Source organism: Amphiura filiformis, chromosome 2, assembly GCF_039555335.1.
Source record: "Amphiura filiformis chromosome 2, Afil_fr2py, whole genome shotgun sequence".
Classification (NCBI taxonomy): Eukaryota; Metazoa; Echinodermata; class Ophiuroidea; order Amphilepidida; family Amphiuridae; genus Amphiura; species Amphiura filiformis.
In genome coordinates, this window is record NC_092629.1 from 19,149,018 (window position 1) to 19,170,766 (window position 21,749).

Below are 21,749 nucleotides of genomic sequence, written 5' to 3' on the forward strand. Positions count from 1 at the left end.
GCGTTACTCAAACAAATCATGTTTTACTCCAAACTTTTTAACTAGAACATAAAAGTTAGCAAAACTATACATTTCTAGAAAGGAAATGATGCGAGAATCACATTTATGGTGTTATTTTTTTACAAAAAAATCACCATTTTTGTAAAAATACCCCAAAGGCTAAAAAAATTAAGCCACTATTCACCACAAACTTTTCTTTGAGTCACATGACACCCCCGCAATCATCTAAATGCACACAGCGCAAAGATGAAAAGCGTGTGACATCAGTCGAAGGTTCAAGATATTTTGTCTCGGACATCTGGAATTTTGTTATATTATATCAGCATGCACATTACATAATTTTTCTACTGTGTGCGCACATGTTCAAAGTGGCTGTTTATTTTCCAGCAGGTGGACCGTGGAACCCTTCATACAGCTAACATGCATAATTTTAAATTCTTGGCCAATTTATGTTACATTTATTTCATCTTATGCTTCAGGCACAAATTCCTGTTCCTTTATAATGACTACTGCAAAAAGGTGGAGCTATACAATGACAACCCAAATGGAACAAGCAAAAGAGAGCTCATAGACAAAGCTGCACTTGTGTTCGGTGTTGATCAATCAACTATCCTGCTTCAAAAATGGGACTTGGAGTATAACTGTTTTGTTGACATCGATGAGCCTGATGATGAAAATATACCGTCAGGAATCAAGATACAAGTACAGTGTATAGTGCAAATTATGCCAGTGCACATCACCAGTGAAGTCGTGGAAGAGAAACCAGGTACTGAAGATCCCGGCCCAAAGGACCAAACTGCTGAAGCTAGAGAATCCGATATTGATGGCAAAGATACTGGCCTAAAAGACCAAGCTGCTGAAGCTAAAGAACCCAAAATTGCTGGCAGAGATGTAGAAATGGAGGTGAAGGAAAAGGATCCAGGAGGAGCACAAAGCCACAAGTCAGTGAATCAATATTATTAGGCCAAGTAAAAAAAATATATATGATTCTAATGTTGTGTTTTATTAGAGTGACTTTTTAAAATAAAAATATAGTTTAATCATTTTTGGGCGTCATTTTCAAATAATTGGGCTATTCCATTGTTATGGATGTGACATTCAGAGAATTTGAGAAGTTTCCTTGCCATTCAGCCTTAGTAGGCCTATACTAGAAAAAAATCTTGTGTTTTCATAACAACTTCATTTCCAGGGTGCATGACTTTCTTCAGTCTCAAAGAGTAAAAAGAAGCTACCTCCGATTGAAACTTAACAAAATTCATACACAGGGCAAGGTCAATCAGTTAAAACCATCTAAATTACACATAAATGTCCAGTTATATTTTTTTTAATGGAGATTTAGTTCATTTGTACTGAGACGAATATATGTTGGTATATATTCGTCTCAGCAGAGAACAAAGGATAGTGTTTCAATTTGTCTTCAAAGTAACAAAAGCCATAATTAACCCCCCGGAATAAATCAGTCATGTCATTTCTTTGTTTGATTATAGGCCTACTACTAGACCAGCCTCATGTTGGGCAGTAAACTTCAAGTTTCCCGAACTACCACCAGCCTTACACAAAAGGCTCATGACATTGCCAGCAGGAAATTACCTCAAAACCTCTGAGAGATCAACTCTTTTTGGTGTCATCTTTGAGGCTGTGATGCAGCATGAGAAGTAAGTACATGTATGCTATTGAAAAGTTTTCCAAGTAGTGCAATCACCAGTTTTTTCTTTCTAGACAGGGAAGCTGGGAAACCCATCTTTTATAGTAATAAACTGTGCCGGCCCACAGCAGATTATAAGAGAAGATGTCGGGAGCTTCCCATAATGCACTGCTTCCAATGAGATTTTATGTGAAACATGTCTGAGATAGAAGGTAACAACAATTTGCTTCAACTTAAGTCAATTTATCACTAACGATTCACATGACTTCCTTTACAAACAATCACATAGGAAGCAATGTATTATGGGAAGCTCCCGTTATCTTCTCTTTTGGAATTACCGGATACCCTGTGTTGAGTTTGTATACTGTGTTTAATGTTGTTATCTTTAATGAACCAATAACCACTGCTAAAACCAATTAAAAATAGGCCCACGCTCAGCATTTTCTATTCAAGTTATTGAGGCGTACACTTCTGATTGTTCTCGCAGAGTGTACACAGCAATGCTATGCATAGGCTTGTGGTTAGTGTCTGAATTAAGAAAATAAATGTGGTTGTCCCATGGACAACCAGATTATAATTTCTGGACTCCCCCAAAGTTTCTGGTTGTCCGTAAACTGCCACAATTTGAATCACTCCTACTGATTTGACCAATTAAGTATAGTGTGTATAGTTAATTTTGGATTTCTACACAAATGAGGTATTGATTTAAAGAGTATTAAGTTCTGAGGTCTGTGGTCTTTTTGTTCTCATAAACTCACTAAACTGAGATCTGTGACTGAAATACACTGGACTTTTTTAATTTCATTAGTTTAACTTTACTTGCTTGAAGTGTTTGATGGAAGATTTTTACAATCTGAAGTGTCAGCCACTATTATGACTTCTCCCAATAAGTGTAAAGTTAAATTCTATTGTTGGCAGGTACTATTACCATCTTGCCCCATGGTCCTGCACATTACAATTTTGAGCTTCTGGAAACACTAGCAAGCTGACATACATATTTCTTTCTCAAAATGCCAAATCTTGTAGTACCGGTACTTGGTCCAAGGAATATGAATTCAGTGATCCAAGATGACCTGAGACATTCACTCATTTTGTGTTCTTACAGATGATCTTAGCAAATTAGCTGCATATTGATTTGGCTGAAAATAATACAATATGATGATAATTACAATGAACCAGAGATATTCTGACCAAAATCACTTAAACAGTTGTATCGATAATATATGTTTTAAATGCACTATTTCAAAACCAGACAAAGGTGGTTAAAAATATGGGTGGGTTAGCACTATATTGCTCCTACCTTCAATTGGTTCACTAGTGTTTATTTTGTATTGCATCCAAACTATTTTAATTTTTTTTTTAGTGCAGCACCAAAACTGCACCCTGCACTGCAACCTCTCTGAGTATTTCATATTTTTCTTTTTGTAGCGTGTACCCAAAGCCTGCTGAATATGCCCTCCTGATAGACCAACTCTTCAAGAGATACCAAAGCCTCAACTACAACTTAAATAGTGTACATTTTGGCAGCCGCAAGGTAGGTATAGAGCAATTCCCAGCCAACTTCCTCGCACCGTACCACAGAAAAACTTGTCAGATCGCAGCCCATTTTCTGTCAAATTGTGGTGGAAACCCAGCTCAGTAGCCCACCGATTTCCAGGGCTCAAATTCATGCAGCAAATGATTATAGGTTAAGAAATGCGCATTTACTTTTGTGAGTGAAATTGGATAAGTCCAGTGGACCCGCACTGGGATTTGGTGCATCCAATGCCCGAGTGCATTGGACAAGCATCAAAATTCAGTGCAAGTGCATTGGTTTGTTTAATTTTACCAGTAAAATTGAATGCAAATTTATTAACCTAATTCATACTGAATAGAAAAATATAACAAAAATGTCTTACAGTGAATTTTCAATACATTAAATGACTTTAAAATGATGGTAAACATGAAAACAATTTTCCCAGTGAAAAAATGGATCAGGCGATGTGCACGTTACCTCATCAAATGCATATCGCACAGTGCAAGACGCAGTACGCGGAGTGCAACTTTATACACATGGCTCATGCACCAGAAAAATTTTTTGACTGTCAGTTTAAATCCAATGAAGTTCCGTTCTCTAATAAGTATTTGCCTTTGTAATTGCAGGACTCGTACAAGAAGAAGCTTACCTACTATTTCCAAAATAAGCGAGATTCAATGAAGAAGACAGATCTGACAGGCATGAACTTTGTTTGGCGACAGAAAAGAAGTAACTCCACCAAGCAAGATCAACTTAAATCAAGTTCGTCACGCACTGCACCACCTGTGTGGGGAGTATTAAATTACCTACCTTCAATGCCAAAATCTGAAGACAACGCCAGCATTGAGAGGCACGTGAAGCTAATGCAAGAAGAAAAGAAAAAGAAGTATCCCGACATTCAGCGTGTCATAACGGACATTGTGTTCGCGCAGGAAGATGACAGTTGAACAAAATGCAACAATACAGGACATCAAGGATACTTACCCGTGGCTATTCGACAAATCACAGGTAGGTTGATGCTAGAAATTAGAACTGCACTAGATCTTTCTGGAAGCAATTGATTGAAGTGGGAGCCTTAATTTGGAGGTGATTATTTTTGTCTCGCTCGAACTTTGTTCAGAAAGATGTGATCACTCATTCTGTACATATCATGTAGTTTATATCAGCTGTAATCTTGGTTAAAGATTGATCACTGTATCCACATACCGGTACATTGTATATTGATGTATTTCCATGGGACTTGGATTCATGATCTTTGGGTAGAGTCACATACATTATGACCACAACAGGTTTGGCTCAAAGTTGGTCATAAGTGTTTCAAAAAATAGTTAACTGTATCCTCATACTTTGATAAGCTTGATTAATATATTTACAATGCTTGCAAAATATTTATTAAAAAAAAATGAGGCCTTCACGATTCACCACAGTGCTTTAACATCGGCCTATACTAAAAGCCAAAGACATTAAGATATCATCAGGGTTTCAGTGATTTCATACATTTATTCAAAGATCTGCAGCAGGCCGCTAATATGAGATCACCAAGAATAAGCTGAATCTGCACACACATTTAAATAACCAAGAAAACTGAAATCAAGTTTAATACTGCTTTCAAATTATCATAATCGTTCTATTTTAAATGTGGCATGACAACTGTTAAATGATAAATGCTACATATTTTGAATGACACACAGTAAATAGAACTGTGCATAATATTTATCCATGTTGATGTTCATAGATGTGGCAGGTAAAAGGGGACAAAATGGCTTACTTCTGCAGTCTTTTACATTAACTGCTTGATATAAGATGTAAAATATTAAGGATGAAAATAAAGGTATTGTTTTTAGACTCGGTAGTGTGTTAACAGTCTTGTACAACTTAGGCAATACACAATTATCAGTTGTTCCACACGCAGATAAAAGTTAAACTTTGATACAATTTGGCTTGCTTATCTTTTTAGCTGATGGCTGAAATGGACCGTCTCATTGGTACGTCAGAGGGCCAGAGCTACCAGGACAAATTGGAGAATGGCTTCAAGAAGTTTGGTATGGCGATTGTGAAATATGGCAGAAGTTTGAAGGCAAAAAGTACTTCTAAGTACTTTAAGACTCTTTCCGATAAGATACCTGTACAGAGGGACCAGAAGGAATATCAAGGTATGCGAATGACAATCTCATTCAACATATCATTAATGATCAGATTTTGTCGGCTGACGTCTCTTGAAACTGGCCTTTTATGTATACTACTCGTAATGAGTGTAATTTCACATAGCGTACTTAAAAATTTAGCACTGGTCACCATAATGCAGCCAAATACTAGTACCGGTAGCAGTGTTCGAAATTATGGTTGTCCGGCAAGGATCCTTCCAAGGATCTACAGCCGAAGTCACTTTTTCCGCCAGTTTGGCTTGCTTAAACTTGACAAAGCCAGTAAATTGTTGAATATTTAAGGGTAATTGTTCATAAATTTACTACACTTAGTACACTTTATGAATATGAGTCATAAGTACAGGCTGTATCAAAATGTTTAGAACTCATCAGTTTGACGAGTTATTTGATTGGGCTGCTGTTACAACTAGTTGCAATAGTGGATACAAAATACAACATCATTTGAGTATAATATGATGTAGCTACAGAGCTATAATATACCATTCCAGGTACATCTAATGTTACGTGTGAAAATGTAACCCAATCATGTTATTCCGGATATTGATGGGTATTAAACATTTTGATACAGCCTGTAGGAGTGTTTCAGATTCTGTAGTTTATGGACTACCAGAAACTTCTGCGGACAACCAAAAATTACAACCACGGACAACCACTTATATTTTCTTAATTCGGACACTGACTAGTAGCTATCGCCATGGCATCCAAGTTCCAACCATACAGATGATTACTTTTGGCATCCATCTATGAATTTCACCGCATCATCTATTTTGTTTTCTCTTTCTTTTTTTTTTCCTCTTTGGAATTTTGTGACATTGTCATGTTTATTACAGAAATGTATTCAACGGTGATATTCAAGTTTCTTTGTGGAATGAATATAAAGTGGAAAATCTACAAATACTTGTGTATAAATGTAGAAGAAATAGCTCCCCTTTGATAGAGCAGAGCAGCTTTAATTCCTATTTTTTCACATAATGGATAAATTGAATTGCTTGACATTCAAAATGAAGCTTCCCTTTTTGCAGATGCTGTAACAAGAGCCGCCATAGTCATGATACCAACTATGTTCAGGGAGAAGATTGGAAACATCTTTAAGGAGCCTAAGGAGAGCGGAGAATCTGTAAGTGAACCCCTCAGACCAGGGTTAGCGCTACCTGTTAAATCTTGGGGTCCAATTACTTCTTAAACATTGAAAGTGATGTGATTTTAAAAGAAAACATTGCATTTTGGGCTAATTTTGGACCCCTTGGATAGACTAAATCCACAATTTAGGGGTCCAGACTGTTAATAAAAGTGTCTATGACAACAAGATCTCATGTAGCGCTGCCCTTTCCTCAGACATTCCCAAACCCTAAATCCCAAGGCAGATAACACTAGTTTAACGTGACGGGTTTTTTACAGTATGGGAATAGAATATGCAAAAATTATAAACAACATGACCAAATAGCACTTGATACTGTTGAAGAATTTGAATAAAAGGTAATAAATATTGTATTTTGAATTGGCCTTGTATCTATAATAATAATCTAAAATAAAACTATTGATTATCTACCACCTAAATAGAAAGAGGCAAACCATTTGATTTTGCATAGAACAATATATCTGCGGTCTCACTGTTCCATTTAAAACAGTGCTATTGCCTGATTTCTATTAGATGGTAGATCATCCGTGGGCTGAGGGCATTTGGAACAATTTTACAGAAGTTTTTTTTACACAAATGTTACAGCACACATCATCTCATAACTGATGTGAAAAATAAATAGTTTTAGGTATTTAAACTTTCTAATCAAAATTTATATATTATTAAGGTGGCTCTCTTGCCTAACTGTTTTGGAGTGTACCTCTTTTTCTGATGGCTTGTGGCATTAAACATTCATACCATACAATGAACCAACCCTGTTCTTTGAATTTTTGTATTTTTGATGACATCACGATAACATCATCACGTTTTAGGTGAAATCCTACTTTTTGATAATTCCTTGTTTTTGAAAAATATGAACCACCTATCAAATTCAAACTTTGCAAACAGGATAAGAATGATATTATCTAAAACAATTATGTTAGACTCCATTGTTGTAATATAAAGGGATCACCACACCTCCATCACAGCGAGTCTGTTACTTTCCCAGCATTAAAGAATGCCGGTACCCATTTTCTTAACTGGGGTCGATTCAAGCACGTAAGAGTGAAGTGTCTTGCTCAAGGGCACAAGGAACTTGACGTGAACAGGATTCGAACCCTGGACAATGATCCAACTTCTTGCACCGGAGTCCAGCTCTAACTTTTCGGCCACGACCCCTTCCGATTATTAATCTTATTCCATGTAAACAAATCCAATACAAAATAAAACATGGACATATTCTTTACTATTTTAAACAAATTTCAGTTTGAAAAAAAAACAGCTAGGAAGAAAATAAGAAAACAAACTTTTGCACTTATGATGGTCTTGCATCAACGGTATTGAAATATTTTCGGCGCAGGGCTCAAAATAAGGATTTATGAACCAGGGGCAACTTAGAGCATTTTTTACATTTTATTGCCCCTGGTCTATAGGTATGTTTACAAACTGGTAACAGAGGCAATAAAATTGCCCCTGCCCCTGCTTATTTTGAGCCCTGTTTTGTTGCAAGAGATACTTACGATGATCTTGCACCAAGAGCAATGACCAAAAGGTGAAAAACTTCACTTATGATGTATTTTAGGCCCAAGCATGTGAATTACTTCATGTCAATTACTTCAAAATTGAGTAAAACGTTCACTTCAAACATACATACTAAATTGTGTATAATGGCCTCCTCTTTCACGTAGTGCAAAACCTCAATTTTGACAAAATGTCACTTACGATAGTCTTACACTCTCTTTAAATCAAATTCAAATCTCATCAAAAAGGTCTGTCACTTTTTTTCCAGGATGAAATGCCTTCCCCTGTCATTCATTGCAGCGGCGAGGTGACAGAATCAACAGAGTTCAACACAGTTGCTGATGGGGTGGTGGTTGCGACAAGTCAGGACTTAATTGGTGCCTTCAGTTGTTACATAGCAGCAATTTACTCATTCAACATGTGCAACCCTGGGTGTGTTGCTAAGACAACGCTTTTTGTTGAAAGGGTTATCTTGGAGTTGGAGGACAACCAGTCCATTCAACCATTAACAAACATTGTCTCGAAGCTGGTCAACCTTCTTGATTGATTGTCTGTTAGCTGAAAAACTCAGATGAACAAGCAGCTATGACTGGGCTCCTTTTCATGTTTCTACAATTTGAATAGGTAATTACAGGGGCATTCAGTGATTCTGACATGTATTATATAGTAGATATCCCCAAGAATTGGAAACAATCTTAAATTTTTACTACATGGCTGAGTAACCATGCGAGTTACAAAGAATCCTTAGACATTTGGGCAGCAGTCAGGGTCAAAAGTGTTGTTTGTGTAATAGGCCTACTTTTTCAAAAGACACCTTTCTCTTGCTGACTGCCACCTTTTTGGCCCGGATGTCTGCCCATTATTAGGTCTCAGTTTTTTTGTTTTTTTTGTAACTTGCATGGTTACCCGACTAGAATACCAAGTTACCCTCCCGGGCTCTGAGTGTCCTTTTAACTATCACATGTTTAAATTGCCTTTCTTTATTGGAAATGTAGGATAGATTTCTGAAAGTTCATTTGAAAATATTGTCAAAAATGACCAAAAGTTTAAAAAAAAGCGTTTTTCGCGGCATTAAATGTCATTGTATGTTTGTTAAAGTAGATTTAGGTCATGCACATGTAAAAAAAAACATTGTTTTACTGGCAGAGGACCCTTCCAAGTAGGATGGTAGGTCATTTTCTTTCCTGGTAGCAATAATGGCTCCCCTGTAGAACAAAAATTCCCAAAGTCTGAAATTTTTTTTAATTTGAAGATACATTTTCAAAAATGTTTTCAAAATTTCCTTTGGCTTTGAATAAAAACACCTAGTTTAACATAGTTAGCAAACTAAGATAAAACAGAATCTACCAAAATTGGAAAACTGGGTCAAGCATGCCTGTAAAACAGGGTTTCCTTTTTTCGTAGCCTTAGCAATATTTGATGTAATAAGTAAAAGAAAGCACTGTCAAATGCTTATAATTTCACAGCAACTTAATTGAGCAAATTAGGCCAAATGAAATTACCGTATATCCTCGAATAGTCGCCCCGGGGCGTTGCATTTTCCGATAGGGGGCGTTTATTAGAGGTCATTTTTACTATGATAATTCCCGTAAAAACCATTAGGTAAGCTTAAAACTCACGCTGAAATGACGAAGTATGAACTTAGGAACGATGACTTCCGGTTAGGCTTCCGGTTCACTTCCGGGTTTACAATCACACTCTGATTACGGCCATTGAAAAATGCCGTGTTATGAGATTTTACGCAATGTTTTCGTGAACTTTTCAGGTGAAATTCGTAGTATTTCAGTCAAAAACATGTAAACTTGAGCCCTTTGTTCAGAGGGGGCGTTAGTTTGAGGGTTGTTTTCATCACAAAAACTGCTGGGGGCGTTTATTTGAGAGGGAGCGACTATTCGAGGATATACGGTAATAGTGTTTTGTCTCTTTAGATTGTACACTACTCACTTCATACAGTAGAATAGTACTGAGGTTCTTTCACCTTCCTTACAGGTATTGTTTGGAAAAATTTGTGAAATTACGGGAGCGATCGTTATTTATGGCATGGGGGGAATGGGTAAATTTAGGGGGAACACAAAATTTTTTGGGGTCTTGAGGGGGGAACCTGAAATTTTTTTTTATCTAGGAGGGGGGGATTGTTAAATTTTAAATGGAGAAAATTGGAAAACAAGGGGAACGCGAAAATTTTGAGTGGACTCGAGGGGGAACGCGAAATTTTTGTCGATATTTTTCCAAAACACCCATTCCCCCCCGCCGTAAATAACGATCGGTCCCTAAATTGCAAGTGAAATTAAGTGATTTCACAGTACTTCATAGAATCATGACTATGTCTTTGTTTTGTCTGTCCAGTAGTAACTGGATTCAGTTAAAAACAAGCAATTAATTACTGTAGACTAGAATAACCCTTTTGTGTAAAAGCCCAATGCATGTATTAAATATAATCAACCTAGAATAATTCTTAGCAGTCTTTGTAAGCAGTGTTGGAATTAAGCATTTTTTTATGCGTAGCAAAATTTGCTTTCATTACATTTCTCTTGGTACATTCACATACTTCAGTGTGTAAGTCTATGGCATAAAAATGCTTCTCAACTCCAAAATTGTGTAGCAAATTGATAAAATTGTGTAGCATTTTGCTACGCGATACCAGCTATTTCCAACGCTGTTTGTAAGAATTTACCATGTTTTTCAATTTTTAAAACCTTTTTATACTTTTTTGGTTGATTCATAGGTTCTCAGATCAACTTTTAAAAAAAATGCATTTATTATCATAACATAGTAAAGCTAGATTTTAAGGTTTCCTACACTTTTACTTCTCTGAGAAAAACATTCCAAATTTTAGGTTAAATATCATACTAAAATTAAAATGGTGAGTAAATCCACATAAGGTGTAAAAATGTGACTCATGGTACACCCTTACTGCCAGAGACTGTTGAAGATAAAAAGTTTGACTGTGATGGCCATCGTGGTCATTAGAAATAATTTGAATATTCCTGAAAATTTTGGATAGGGTTCACACATGATGAAGAGTTCTATGTGTCAGAATGGCGTCCTTATTTCTCAGCGTGAAAACAAAAAAAATTAAAATTTGCCATGGGTATAGAAATTGTATTTTCTTGGCCTTAAAGCCATCACATGCTATACTGTCATTAGACACTTCACTTTGATTGTCCTGATTTTGGCAGACCTGTAACTACATGTATTGGATTTGGTGTGATTGGTCACATTTAGCAAATTTATAGGAGGAAAGCCGTATCTGTTATGCAGACGTGAAAAAGTACAATACACCCGTCACTTCCATGCTTATATTGTTGCAGAGGAGGAAAACAACTTTGGATACATTATCTGTCAACCGTCTGAACTTGTTGACCACCATCCACTGGGTGTATACCAGTGATCATGTAGATTTTATACCACTGAAATATCACATTGATTTGTAAAACCCTTTAAATGTGCATTTCAGGAACAGTAATTTGAATCTAGCATGCTATACTGTCATTAGACACTTCACTTGGAGTGTCCTGATTTTGGCAGACCTGTAACTACATGTATTGGATTTGGTGTGATTGGTCCAAGGAACTTATAATAGGAAATCGGTGCTTTTTCGACCACCATATAAACCCTATGGGATGGCCGCCATTTTGTTTGTCGCCTATGGAGGCTGAGATATTGTACCTCCAGAATTTCTCGGGCGAGTGTGCGACTTGGCGCAACACTGCGTGCTAAGCGTACTGTTGTGCGTGATGCCTTTCTTGCATTGTGCTGGGCGCACGTAGTAACAAAAGTTGCGTCAGATCGCCAAACGCCCCGAAAATATCCAGAGGTACAATAACTCAGCCTCCATGAGCGACAACAAAATGGCGGCGAGCGCCGATTCCCTATTTTAAGTTCCTTGGATTGGTTACAGTTAGCAAATTTGAGATGATTAAAAAAATGTTTGCTTCATTTTTGCTGTTTACCTTTGAACTTCACTTATTTGAAAAGTTTAGAAATGTATTGATACTAAAATACAGATTGATAAGGCCTGAAAAGAAGAGGTTTGTTTCCTTTTGGGCACAGAAAAGAAGGGTCAGTAGGTTGATCTTGTTTTAAATAAGGATCACACAATATGCAATATCATTCATGTGTGTGCCTTCTTGGACATGCAAAGCCTTGTAATTGGTTTGATACTTGTGTTGGAAGACTTGTATTTGGTTAAAGTACCTTTTTGCACAATGCACTTTAGGTTGCTGCTAACTGTGAAACCACAATATTATTTTCTCCATTTAAATGCAGTTTTGTATATTAATCAATATCATTTATTATGTGTTGTAGGCTACTTTAAAAGCGAATTCTAAAACCTAATATTATTATTCTGTGTGTGCGTCATACGTATGCAGAGTGTATGAATAATAGCAATGATCTTCTAAGCAAAACACTTCCGAACAATGTTTGTTTATGATTTAAGTTGGATTTATGTAAACCTGTGCAATATTTTATTAGTGCATGCAGCATAATCAGAGGTTGCGCTAATGGGGTCAGGGGTCTATGGCGCACAAATTTTGGTTTTGGTGCACAAATCTAACATTCAGTGTTGTTTTGGGTCATATTTTCTCATACTTCCATTGTTTTTGAATAATGTACATTGAAAAAAGTTGCAATTTTGACCCCCAGCCACCGCTAGCGCTACCCCTGAGTGCATTATTTTGTCTCAAGTGACAAGTAATGCCCAGTTATTAATCTTAATTCATACACAACAATTTATATGTGTTGTATGCTACTTCAGCGTATTTTATCTAAAACCCGATATTATTGTCTGTGTTTGCGACGAGTATGCAGTGTATGAATAATAGCAATGATCCTCTTAGCAAAACACTTCTGAACAATATTTGTTTATGAGTAAGTTTGGATTTATGTAAATTTTTAAACCTGTGCAATATTTTACTTGAAATTGAAATGTCACTTTTAAAATATTGTGTTTGAATTAACTAGAGGCATACATACATTTTGTTGAAAGCTAGAAGTCAGAGGACACCCATATTTCAACCAGTTCATCAATTTTGATAATTATACAGAATACACAGGTTTGGGGCTTCCCAACCGGAAGTCAATCTGTATCTAAATTTTACTACTAACACGCACTCTTTGATTGCGTCCCAATGTTTATGCTACAAAATGTGAGCGTACTCAGCATAGTTCCAAGGAGGTGCAGCACTGCAAGCGTGACCCCATCTTTTTGTAAATGGTCGGTGCATTGATTGTGGGATATAAATTTAGGTACAAATTGACTTCAAAAGGGAACCACAAATTCTTGTTGAACTTGGTTGGGGTTTGAACTGTAAATGATAGGGTAGCTCTATGGAAGAACTTAGTGGTTGTTTGTCATTTTATTATTATTTTTTTCTTTCAAAAGGGAGGGGAGTAAATTTATCTAGGATACGGTATAGAACATACAAAATGGTGAATTTTAAGAACTGACAAATCAGAAAGTGTTGTTCTTTTGTGTATGTACACAGCAAGATTCTTCTGGCCAGCAATGCAGTACCCTATTGAACTGTTACTTTTACAGAAGTAGCTGCGCTGGTTCTACATAGTCAGCGCTGTCACTGCGTAATAGCTGCATAGCTACTCTGCAGGTGTAGCAGTGTGGCTACTACGCAGTGACAACGTGGTGACTACGTTGAACAAGCCACAAGCACAGCAAATTCTGTATAGTAACAGCTCGCTAACAGTACTGCATAGGATCCTACATTGCCGGTCGTAAGAATCAGTATGTTTTGTATGCAAGTAAAAAATGTTGTTGTTTTTATTTTTTTAAATCAGTTCTATGAACAAATGGCAAAAACAATATATCTCTCAGTCTGCATATACATTTTTAAGTATAATTTTTTTTTTTCCTAAAGAAGTTATGGAAAATGTCATTATTCCTGCATGTTCAGTGATGTCATTTGCACACAATCTAATTGGTAGTAGTACCGGTAGTAGTAGTGACATTTAGAGACACATTTTTGGAAGGTCATTTTGGGGGTCGCCAAAGGGCATCTGAGGTCAAATTAGTAAAAATTGTCATATGGGCATGTCACCATCAGCCTGGTAATCGCGCCCAGCCGAGAACCGCCAAATATGGGTAACCGCCCAGTCTATTTTAAAACTGATGCATCAATGACTATGAGCGTGTTTATAGTGAGACAATCTTTCCGTTATTTAGCTAAACTACCGCGTAGTCTAGATTTGCAATGGTTAGTAAAACATAAACAAATATAGACTGCGTGGCAGTCCAGCTAAATACCGCATAATCTGGCTCACTATAAACACGCTCTATGTTCATCATGTCATATAGAGGCCTTGCATGCGACGTATCATCCCGTAAATATGGCGGACTACTCAAATGCATTCAACAAAAGCATGATTGCAATCTACCGTGACAGTTCGTCTCACACACATAATCCTACACTACGATCAAATAGGTTGATGACAACATTTGATTGAATGGACTGCACTCCGCCATAACTACGGTGAAGGACACCGGTTGAAAACCTTTGTTTGGAGCCAATCAATAATTTCATGCAGGGCCTCTATTGTATCATTCTCACATAGATATTGAAATACTAAATTCGTTCACTATCTATATTTTTACTTCTAGTAGAGCTCCAATCTAAGGATTAAAGTTATGTTTTAGGTTAGGTTAGGATTTTTTTAAAGTACCCAGTACAGTGAACCTTTTGGTACAAATGCGCGCGAAAATTTTAGCATAGGCCTATTGAAACAAAATTGGTGAAATATGGGACAAAAGTGGAATAAATTCGCGCAAAGCGCTAAAAATGGCATTTTGTGGCTATAAAATGGCCAAATATGAGGTTAATTTCGACACAAACCAATACACAGGCGTCAATATTGGGGGTGATTATATTGACCATCCCCTGGCAAAATATTGTGGCATTTATCCCCCCGATCTACGCCTATGTAATTTAGAGCCCTGTGACTCCATCGGTCTCCCTCTCCCTCTCTCTCCTTCCCCCCTCCTTCCTTTTCTTCTTCCTCCCCTTGGCGGAAACTCTAATAGGCACAAAGGACCAATATGCGATACGTAATCTATTTCCTCTTCTTTCTATATCTAACCTCCTTGGGCCTACATATTAGTACTGATATATCATACGCTGGCGAAATTACGTAATTAATCGGATTAATTAACATACTGAGCAATAGGTGAAAACAATTTTGACAAAAGGAGTTGTCCTTGTCAATTTGTAGACATGTACTTTTGATTATTTACATAGCTTCTTCTCCAATCACTGTGTAAAACATCCATCCAAAAATCTGATTGCTATTATTATATGGATGAATGGACATATCACAAAAGGATTGTTTATCTCAATAGGGCATGTACTTAAGCATTTTTTTAACTGACCGGCGTTATTGGGCGTTTTATCGGAGGTCACCGAGTAATGCCGAAGATCAAAATCGATTTTATGTATTGTGTATGTATCATAGGACGCTCGTATTAATTGTCTCTATGCGCTTGAGAATTCAACAATATAAATAATGGTAGCTCTATTATAATACACATTAATGTTTTAAGCAGATAAAATTCCAAAATATAATACGTTTTCTGCCTTTGCTTGTCACGTGGTAGGCCTATGTTGAAGTTGCGATTATATTTTTAAATAAGTTTCAGATGAATAACAAAAGGACAAGTGGCCGAGTGGTCTAAGGCGCTAGGCTCATAGAGTACTAAGCGTTGCGCCGTGAGTTCGAACCCCGCCTCTGCCAAACTTTATATTAAAAGAAGTAAATTAAAATTTGACTTTTTTTAATTTCATATTTGGGAAATGTGACTGGGAGAATTTATGTATGGTGTGGAGTGGTGTGATAGGGCATGTACTTTAACTGGCCGGCGCGGTCCGGTGACTAAGTCTTTATTGGGCGTTTTATCGGAAGTCAACGAGTAATGTTTGGAGATATAGTGGATACACTTGACCCTTTCGGAAAATCCCATAATTCATTGCGGTTAGACCCGTGATGTCGTCATTTGATGTCACGCCGACGTGCAATGCGCAGTAACGATGTTCGCTAAACGATGTGCGCATCGGCGTGACGTCAAATGACGACATCTCGGGTCTAATCGTAATGAATTATGGGATTTATTGAAAAGGTCAATAGGCGTGCCCTATTGGGCTGATCCCTTTGACATTCATACACCCCTTAATATGGAAGACATGACCTCAATCTTCCACACAGGGAGTGTGAATTTCAAATACATTTGAAATATACACTCCATGTGTTGTAGATCAAGGTCATGTCTACCATAGGGGATGTATGGATTTCAATTGGAATAGCTTTTTCTTTAGGAATGATCATGATGATAAGTTCGTAGTTTTAATGACGTATTGACCTTTGCCCTGCACTATCTCAAAACGAGGTTCTATCCCTAAAGTACGTGTTGTCTGTAACGCATTTCATACCATGATGTAATTACCGCGTACTTTTTGAAAAACTGCCAAAAACAAAAAATACATATTATGCGCATGCTTTTGCAGGGATGACCTCGTTTTGGTTGTAAGATGGCATATCTGTGCAAAGGATCAATTATGTAATTTTTGTGTTTTGTCTATGAATAAGGTGCTCTGATAATGATGCTAATTAATATTTGAATTATTGTAAATAAAAATACATTCCATGTAGGCCCTATTATAGTTATGTCACACTCTAAGAAAAAAGGGATTGATTTAGAACCTTTTTATCCTGTATACAGAACCCTTTCTCATAATGGTTCAAGAAAAAAATACCCGTAACAATAACAATAACAATTATACAATTGCAATTTTGCTTCTCAGAAGAAAAAAAGATATCAATTGAATTTATCACCCCATCGCACTCCCCGCACTCCGGGACATACGACAATGCCTCTGTCTCTATTCTTCTCCACAATGCGTGTATAATAAGTGAGGGTGGGGAAAGGGAATAAAGGGGAAGGAGACAAACATTAATGACAACAATTGTCAAAAATGGGCATAAAAGTACAAAACAAATACCTAAAAACCTTAAATATTTGGTGGGGGCTGGGGGAAAGACTTCTAACTGGAGGCAGCTCCACTTGCCACCCTTATATGCCCGTGACTTTGTATACTAATAATCAAAGTCTCCATAAATTAGATATATCCCTCTTACTTACACTGCAAAAAACACTGAGCCTCATGTATATCTTATGCATCCATTCAGTAAAACAATTATCCCGCACGCGTTATTTCTTTCTGCAACCATAATGGGCCGCAATGCGATAACACATAGTACATACATGTAATTATAGGCCTATGAGGCTAGATATTCGCTACTTGCACGGTTCCGCCATTATGCACTATGTGCGGGGAGAGCCTCGAACTGGCAGCATACATGAAAGGAAGAATTGTGTAACCTTACACAGAACGTTATGACTAGTTCAATTCCCATTCATGTATGCTGCCAGTTCGAGGCTCTCCCGCACATAGTGCATAATGGCGGAACCATGCTAAGTAGCGAATAACACTGAGTTTATTACCATTATTATTTCCTCTTACTTAATAATATAAAAAGAAATCGATAGAATTAATATTCTATCACGGTTTACCTGGGGTTCGAACCCACAACCTTTGTATCCATAGTCTAATGCCTACACGACTGTGCTATGATTCGTTGTGCCAGAAAGGTGTTTGTTTATGATACTTATTGATTACGGAATAAACTGCATACACACAATATACTATTACTAGTATAATAAATACGAATATAATCCTAACCCTAACCCTAATCCCTAATCCTAACCCTTACCCTAACCCTAACCCTAACCCCTAACCCTAAACCCTAACCCCTAACCCTAAACCCTAAACCCTAACCCTAACCCTAACCCTAACCCCTAACCCTAACCATAAGACCCTAAGACCCTAACCCTGACAATAATGAACCTTGCCTCGGACTATGCGGTTAGTGATATATTGCGGCCCATTATGGTTGCAGAAAGAAATTACGCATCCCGCACCATTTGGGGGGGCAGTAGCGTAGCCAGCGGGTGGGGCAGGGGGGCAGAGTGCCCCCCTGACCAAAAAATGAAAGAAAAAATCAGGAGGGCAAAGGAAAAGAAAAAGGGCAAGGAGCCCCTTTTCTAGCAAAATTCAGGGCCAAAATAGTGTAAAATACAAAATATTTCCGCGCTACGCGCGCACACTGTAACAATAAAGCCCGTTTTTAGCCGGATAATGGGCGAAAATAGTGTAAAATACAATTTTTTCGCGCTACGCGCGCACATCATCCCAATAAGGCCCTTTTCGGGAAGCTCGAAGACATACAGTCTCTATGTATTGTATGATGCAACTGCAATTTTTTTCGTCTGTGCCCCATTTTATTTTGCCCCCCCCCCCCACCCTGACCAAGAAAGCTGGCTACGCCCCTGGGGGGGGCGTCAAAAAAGAGGGGCGGCGGAAGAAGAAGAGGCGGCAAAGTGAATTACGGTATTATAGAAAAAAGGGCGGTAAAATTATGAAAAAGGTTACAAAATTGTGAAACCAATCAAATTTTTTTAGGTTGATGCTATAGAGCCTAGAATTCCCGCCAATACGAGCTGATCAAACTATAATGATTAAGGTTTAAACTGAAAGACCTGGTTTCAGAAATCACTTATTTTGCATTGATAACTTGATATTTGGTCAATTACCACAATTACAGTTTACTCGTGTATTTGAAGAAATTTACTTTACAAAGTTATTCAATACGTAATGAACCATAGTCTTCGCGTGCAAATTGTGTTGTTTGAGAATAAAGTATCAATTCATGTGAACTTTTTTTTCTGTTCATGCATTTATTTCGGATTGTAAACATCACCTCCCGGGGATTAGCTTATTAATTCACCAAAACCCACGATTATTTCAATTCTTGGGTTCAATTATTTCTCCTGTCAAATCAACCAAATTGCATTTTGGGCTATTCCATTTAAAATCTGTCACACCCTGTGAAAGATTTGAAAAAAACTTCCACAGAGGGAGTATATATTTTTGAATGGAATAATGGAACGGGCTAGCCTATACCTTTTTCTTATGTCGAGCATATCTAGTCATTAACAGCTGAAATCTAGGAGATATTAACGCTGACGAAACTTCGACCAGGCACAAGTGACCTGGTAAAGGGGGTCGCCATAGATAGATCGGGGTATTTTTACAGGACAGGCAAGTGTAGCCGACAATCTGGCGTTACCCTGATCTGATCGGAACCGACTGTAACGAGGTCTTTTATCATGGATCATCTGCCCCGCCATTAGGCCTACCAGATGAACCACGGGAGAGCGGAGATTTGTTTGGTCCTGCATCAGCTGGGAGTTGAACCCGGGACCTCTCGCACCAAAGGCAAAGACCTTAAAACCAGTGTGCCACGCTGCCCCTTTGAATTGAACCCATACTTTGAAACCCATACTTCCCCTGTATGTGTATAATGGCTTTATTTATATCGTCCACAACTGAAGTGAGTATTTCAAATGGAACTTAACTCAATTGTCTTGAAACCCACACCCCCTATGTGGAAAACTTTAGCTTAAGCTTCCACTGGGGAATGTGGATTTCAAATGGAAAAACCCCGAACTGCAGGCCTTCTTATTTACCGTAGGCCTTCTTATTTACCGTAGGCCTTCTTATTTACCGTAGGCCTTCTTATTTACCGTAGGCCTTCTTATTTACCGTAGGCCTTCTTATTTACCGTAGGCCTTCTTATTTACCGTAGGCCTTCTTATTTACCGTAGGCCTTCTTATTTACCGTAGGCCTTCTTATTTACCGCAGGCCTTCTTATTTACCAGGCCTTCTTATTTACCGTAGGCCTTCTTATTTACCGTAGGCCTTCTTATTTACCGTAGGCCTTCTTATTTACCGCAGGCCTTCTTATTTACCGTAGGCCTTCTTATTTACCGTAGGCCTTCTTATTTACCGTAGGCCTTCTTATTTACCGTAGTATAGGCCTTCTTATTTACCGTAGGCCTTCTTATTTACCGTAGGCCTTCTTATTTACCGTATAGCCTTCTTATTTACCGTAGGCCTTCTTATTTACCGCAGGCCTTCTTATTTACCGTAGGCCTTCTTATTTACCGTAGGCCTTCTTATTTACCGTAGGCCTTCTTATTTACCGTAGGCCTTCTTATTTACCGTATAGCCTTCTTATTTCACATCATGCAGCGTATGCTATTAAAACACACCCATTCTTTTCATCAAAAATGCAAAAATCTGAATTTTAATGATTTTCCCCCGATTTTCTGATAGCAAATCACCGAGTGATATATATAGAGCCTTTATAAATTAATGCAAGTTGTATTTTGTCCATTGATTGCTTTCATCCCCACGGTTTATGTTTGTTGTATTGTTTAATGGGTCGGTACGAATATAAATAGTGTTATTTTACATGGATCAAAACGACCGCCTGGTATAGGGGTTACAATCTAGGTAATGAATTATATCCCTATTTGTCGGTATTTTTGCACACGCATACCGATACAGTATGAGCATGACGAACCATATCGATGTCGTGTATTGCACGCAATCTCAACTGGTTGACACGAAAGTCTCGTTTCTTGGAAGTTTTCATAACCAGCTGATCAGTAACTTATTTTTACAACATTGAATCATTCACATGCAGCAATAGCGTAGCCAGGTGCATGTCCCAAGAAATCACGGGCCGTCGATACATAGGTCGTCGGTATAGGCCCCGTTGGTATAAGCTTACACGACGGTCCTCAAGTCCGACACGCCGCTACACGCTAGTCCGAATCTGAAATGCACTGCACCAGTCTGACACACCTCTAGTCCGGAAATGGAAACCACTGTGCTAGATCGAATCTGAAAGAAAGACACTCCTTTAGTCCGACACTGCGCTAGTCCGAATTTGAAAAACACTGCGCTAGTCCGAATCTGCATTTGGGAAAAACTGCACTAGTCCGATATTCGGAATAACGCAGTGTTTTTCAGTTTTGGACCAGCGCTATGGTTTTCAGTTTCGGACTAACCCAGTGTCGGACTGAAGAAGTGTTTTCCAGATTCGGCCTAGCGCAATGTATTTCGGATTCGAACTAGCGGCGTGTCGGACTGAAAAAGTGTTTTCAGATTCTCTGACTGTTGCAGTGGTTTTCATTTTCCATGTTTTCGGACTAGCGCAGTGTTTTTCATTTTCGGACTCACGCGCGCACCCGGACCCCTATAAAAAGTATAGAATTTGTGTAGTCAGACTAGCGGCGTGTCGGACTGAACGGCAGGCCTTGCCGTCTAGATTTTAAAGGCGAGGGGTTAATCTCTCGTTAGCATGACGCTAGGCGAGTGGTCGAATTTTTACAAAACCGGTATCATTTATTTGGGTATAATCAAGTAGCGTTTTGGTCTTAAATCGGTATTTAAGTTGAAATGCGCGCGAAGCGTGCTAAAATTTGTGACTTTCTTCGCTTTGAGGGGCACATAATCGATTAAATGCTAAATGGACTGATTCGATGGCTGATATTGGGAGATTCGCAGCGAGTGATATTTGGTGTCTATGGCGAGTGGAAAATCGCTCACTAGAAATCGAGTTTGGGCGAGCGGTGGCGAGCGAGATCGATCGCTCGCCTCAAACGGCATGGCCTGGAACAATGCACCCTGTGTGTAACAACAGTCCAATAATATGACCCCGGGGGGGGGGGGCCCATCCAAAAATTTTGGTGGGTATGCTCCCCCCCGGAATTTTGAGGTGGTGGGTCTTTGGGAGCTGACGGGGTACCGGTAAAAGGGGTCTTTCGGAGCTGCGAACCGGGCTGTGAACAAGTAAAATGGGGCCTTTTG

The 21,749-nt window shown here is 38.3% G+C and overlaps 1 protein-coding gene across 1 annotated transcript; it reads left to right on the forward strand.

Moving 5' to 3' along the window:
- Positions 1-420: 420 nt before the first annotated feature.
- LOC140138803 (uncharacterized) lies at positions 421-8,626 on the forward strand. The gene is given in 9 exon segments (XM_072160576.1): positions 421-766; positions 848-941; positions 1,461-1,655; positions 3,074-3,179; positions 3,788-4,074; positions 4,076-4,169; positions 5,119-5,314; positions 6,349-6,443; positions 8,233-8,626. Coding segments are annotated over 9 exon segments (1,692 nt in total). The 3' UTR covers positions 8,512-8,626.
- The last annotated feature ends 13,123 nt before the right edge of the window (positions 8,627-21,749 follow it).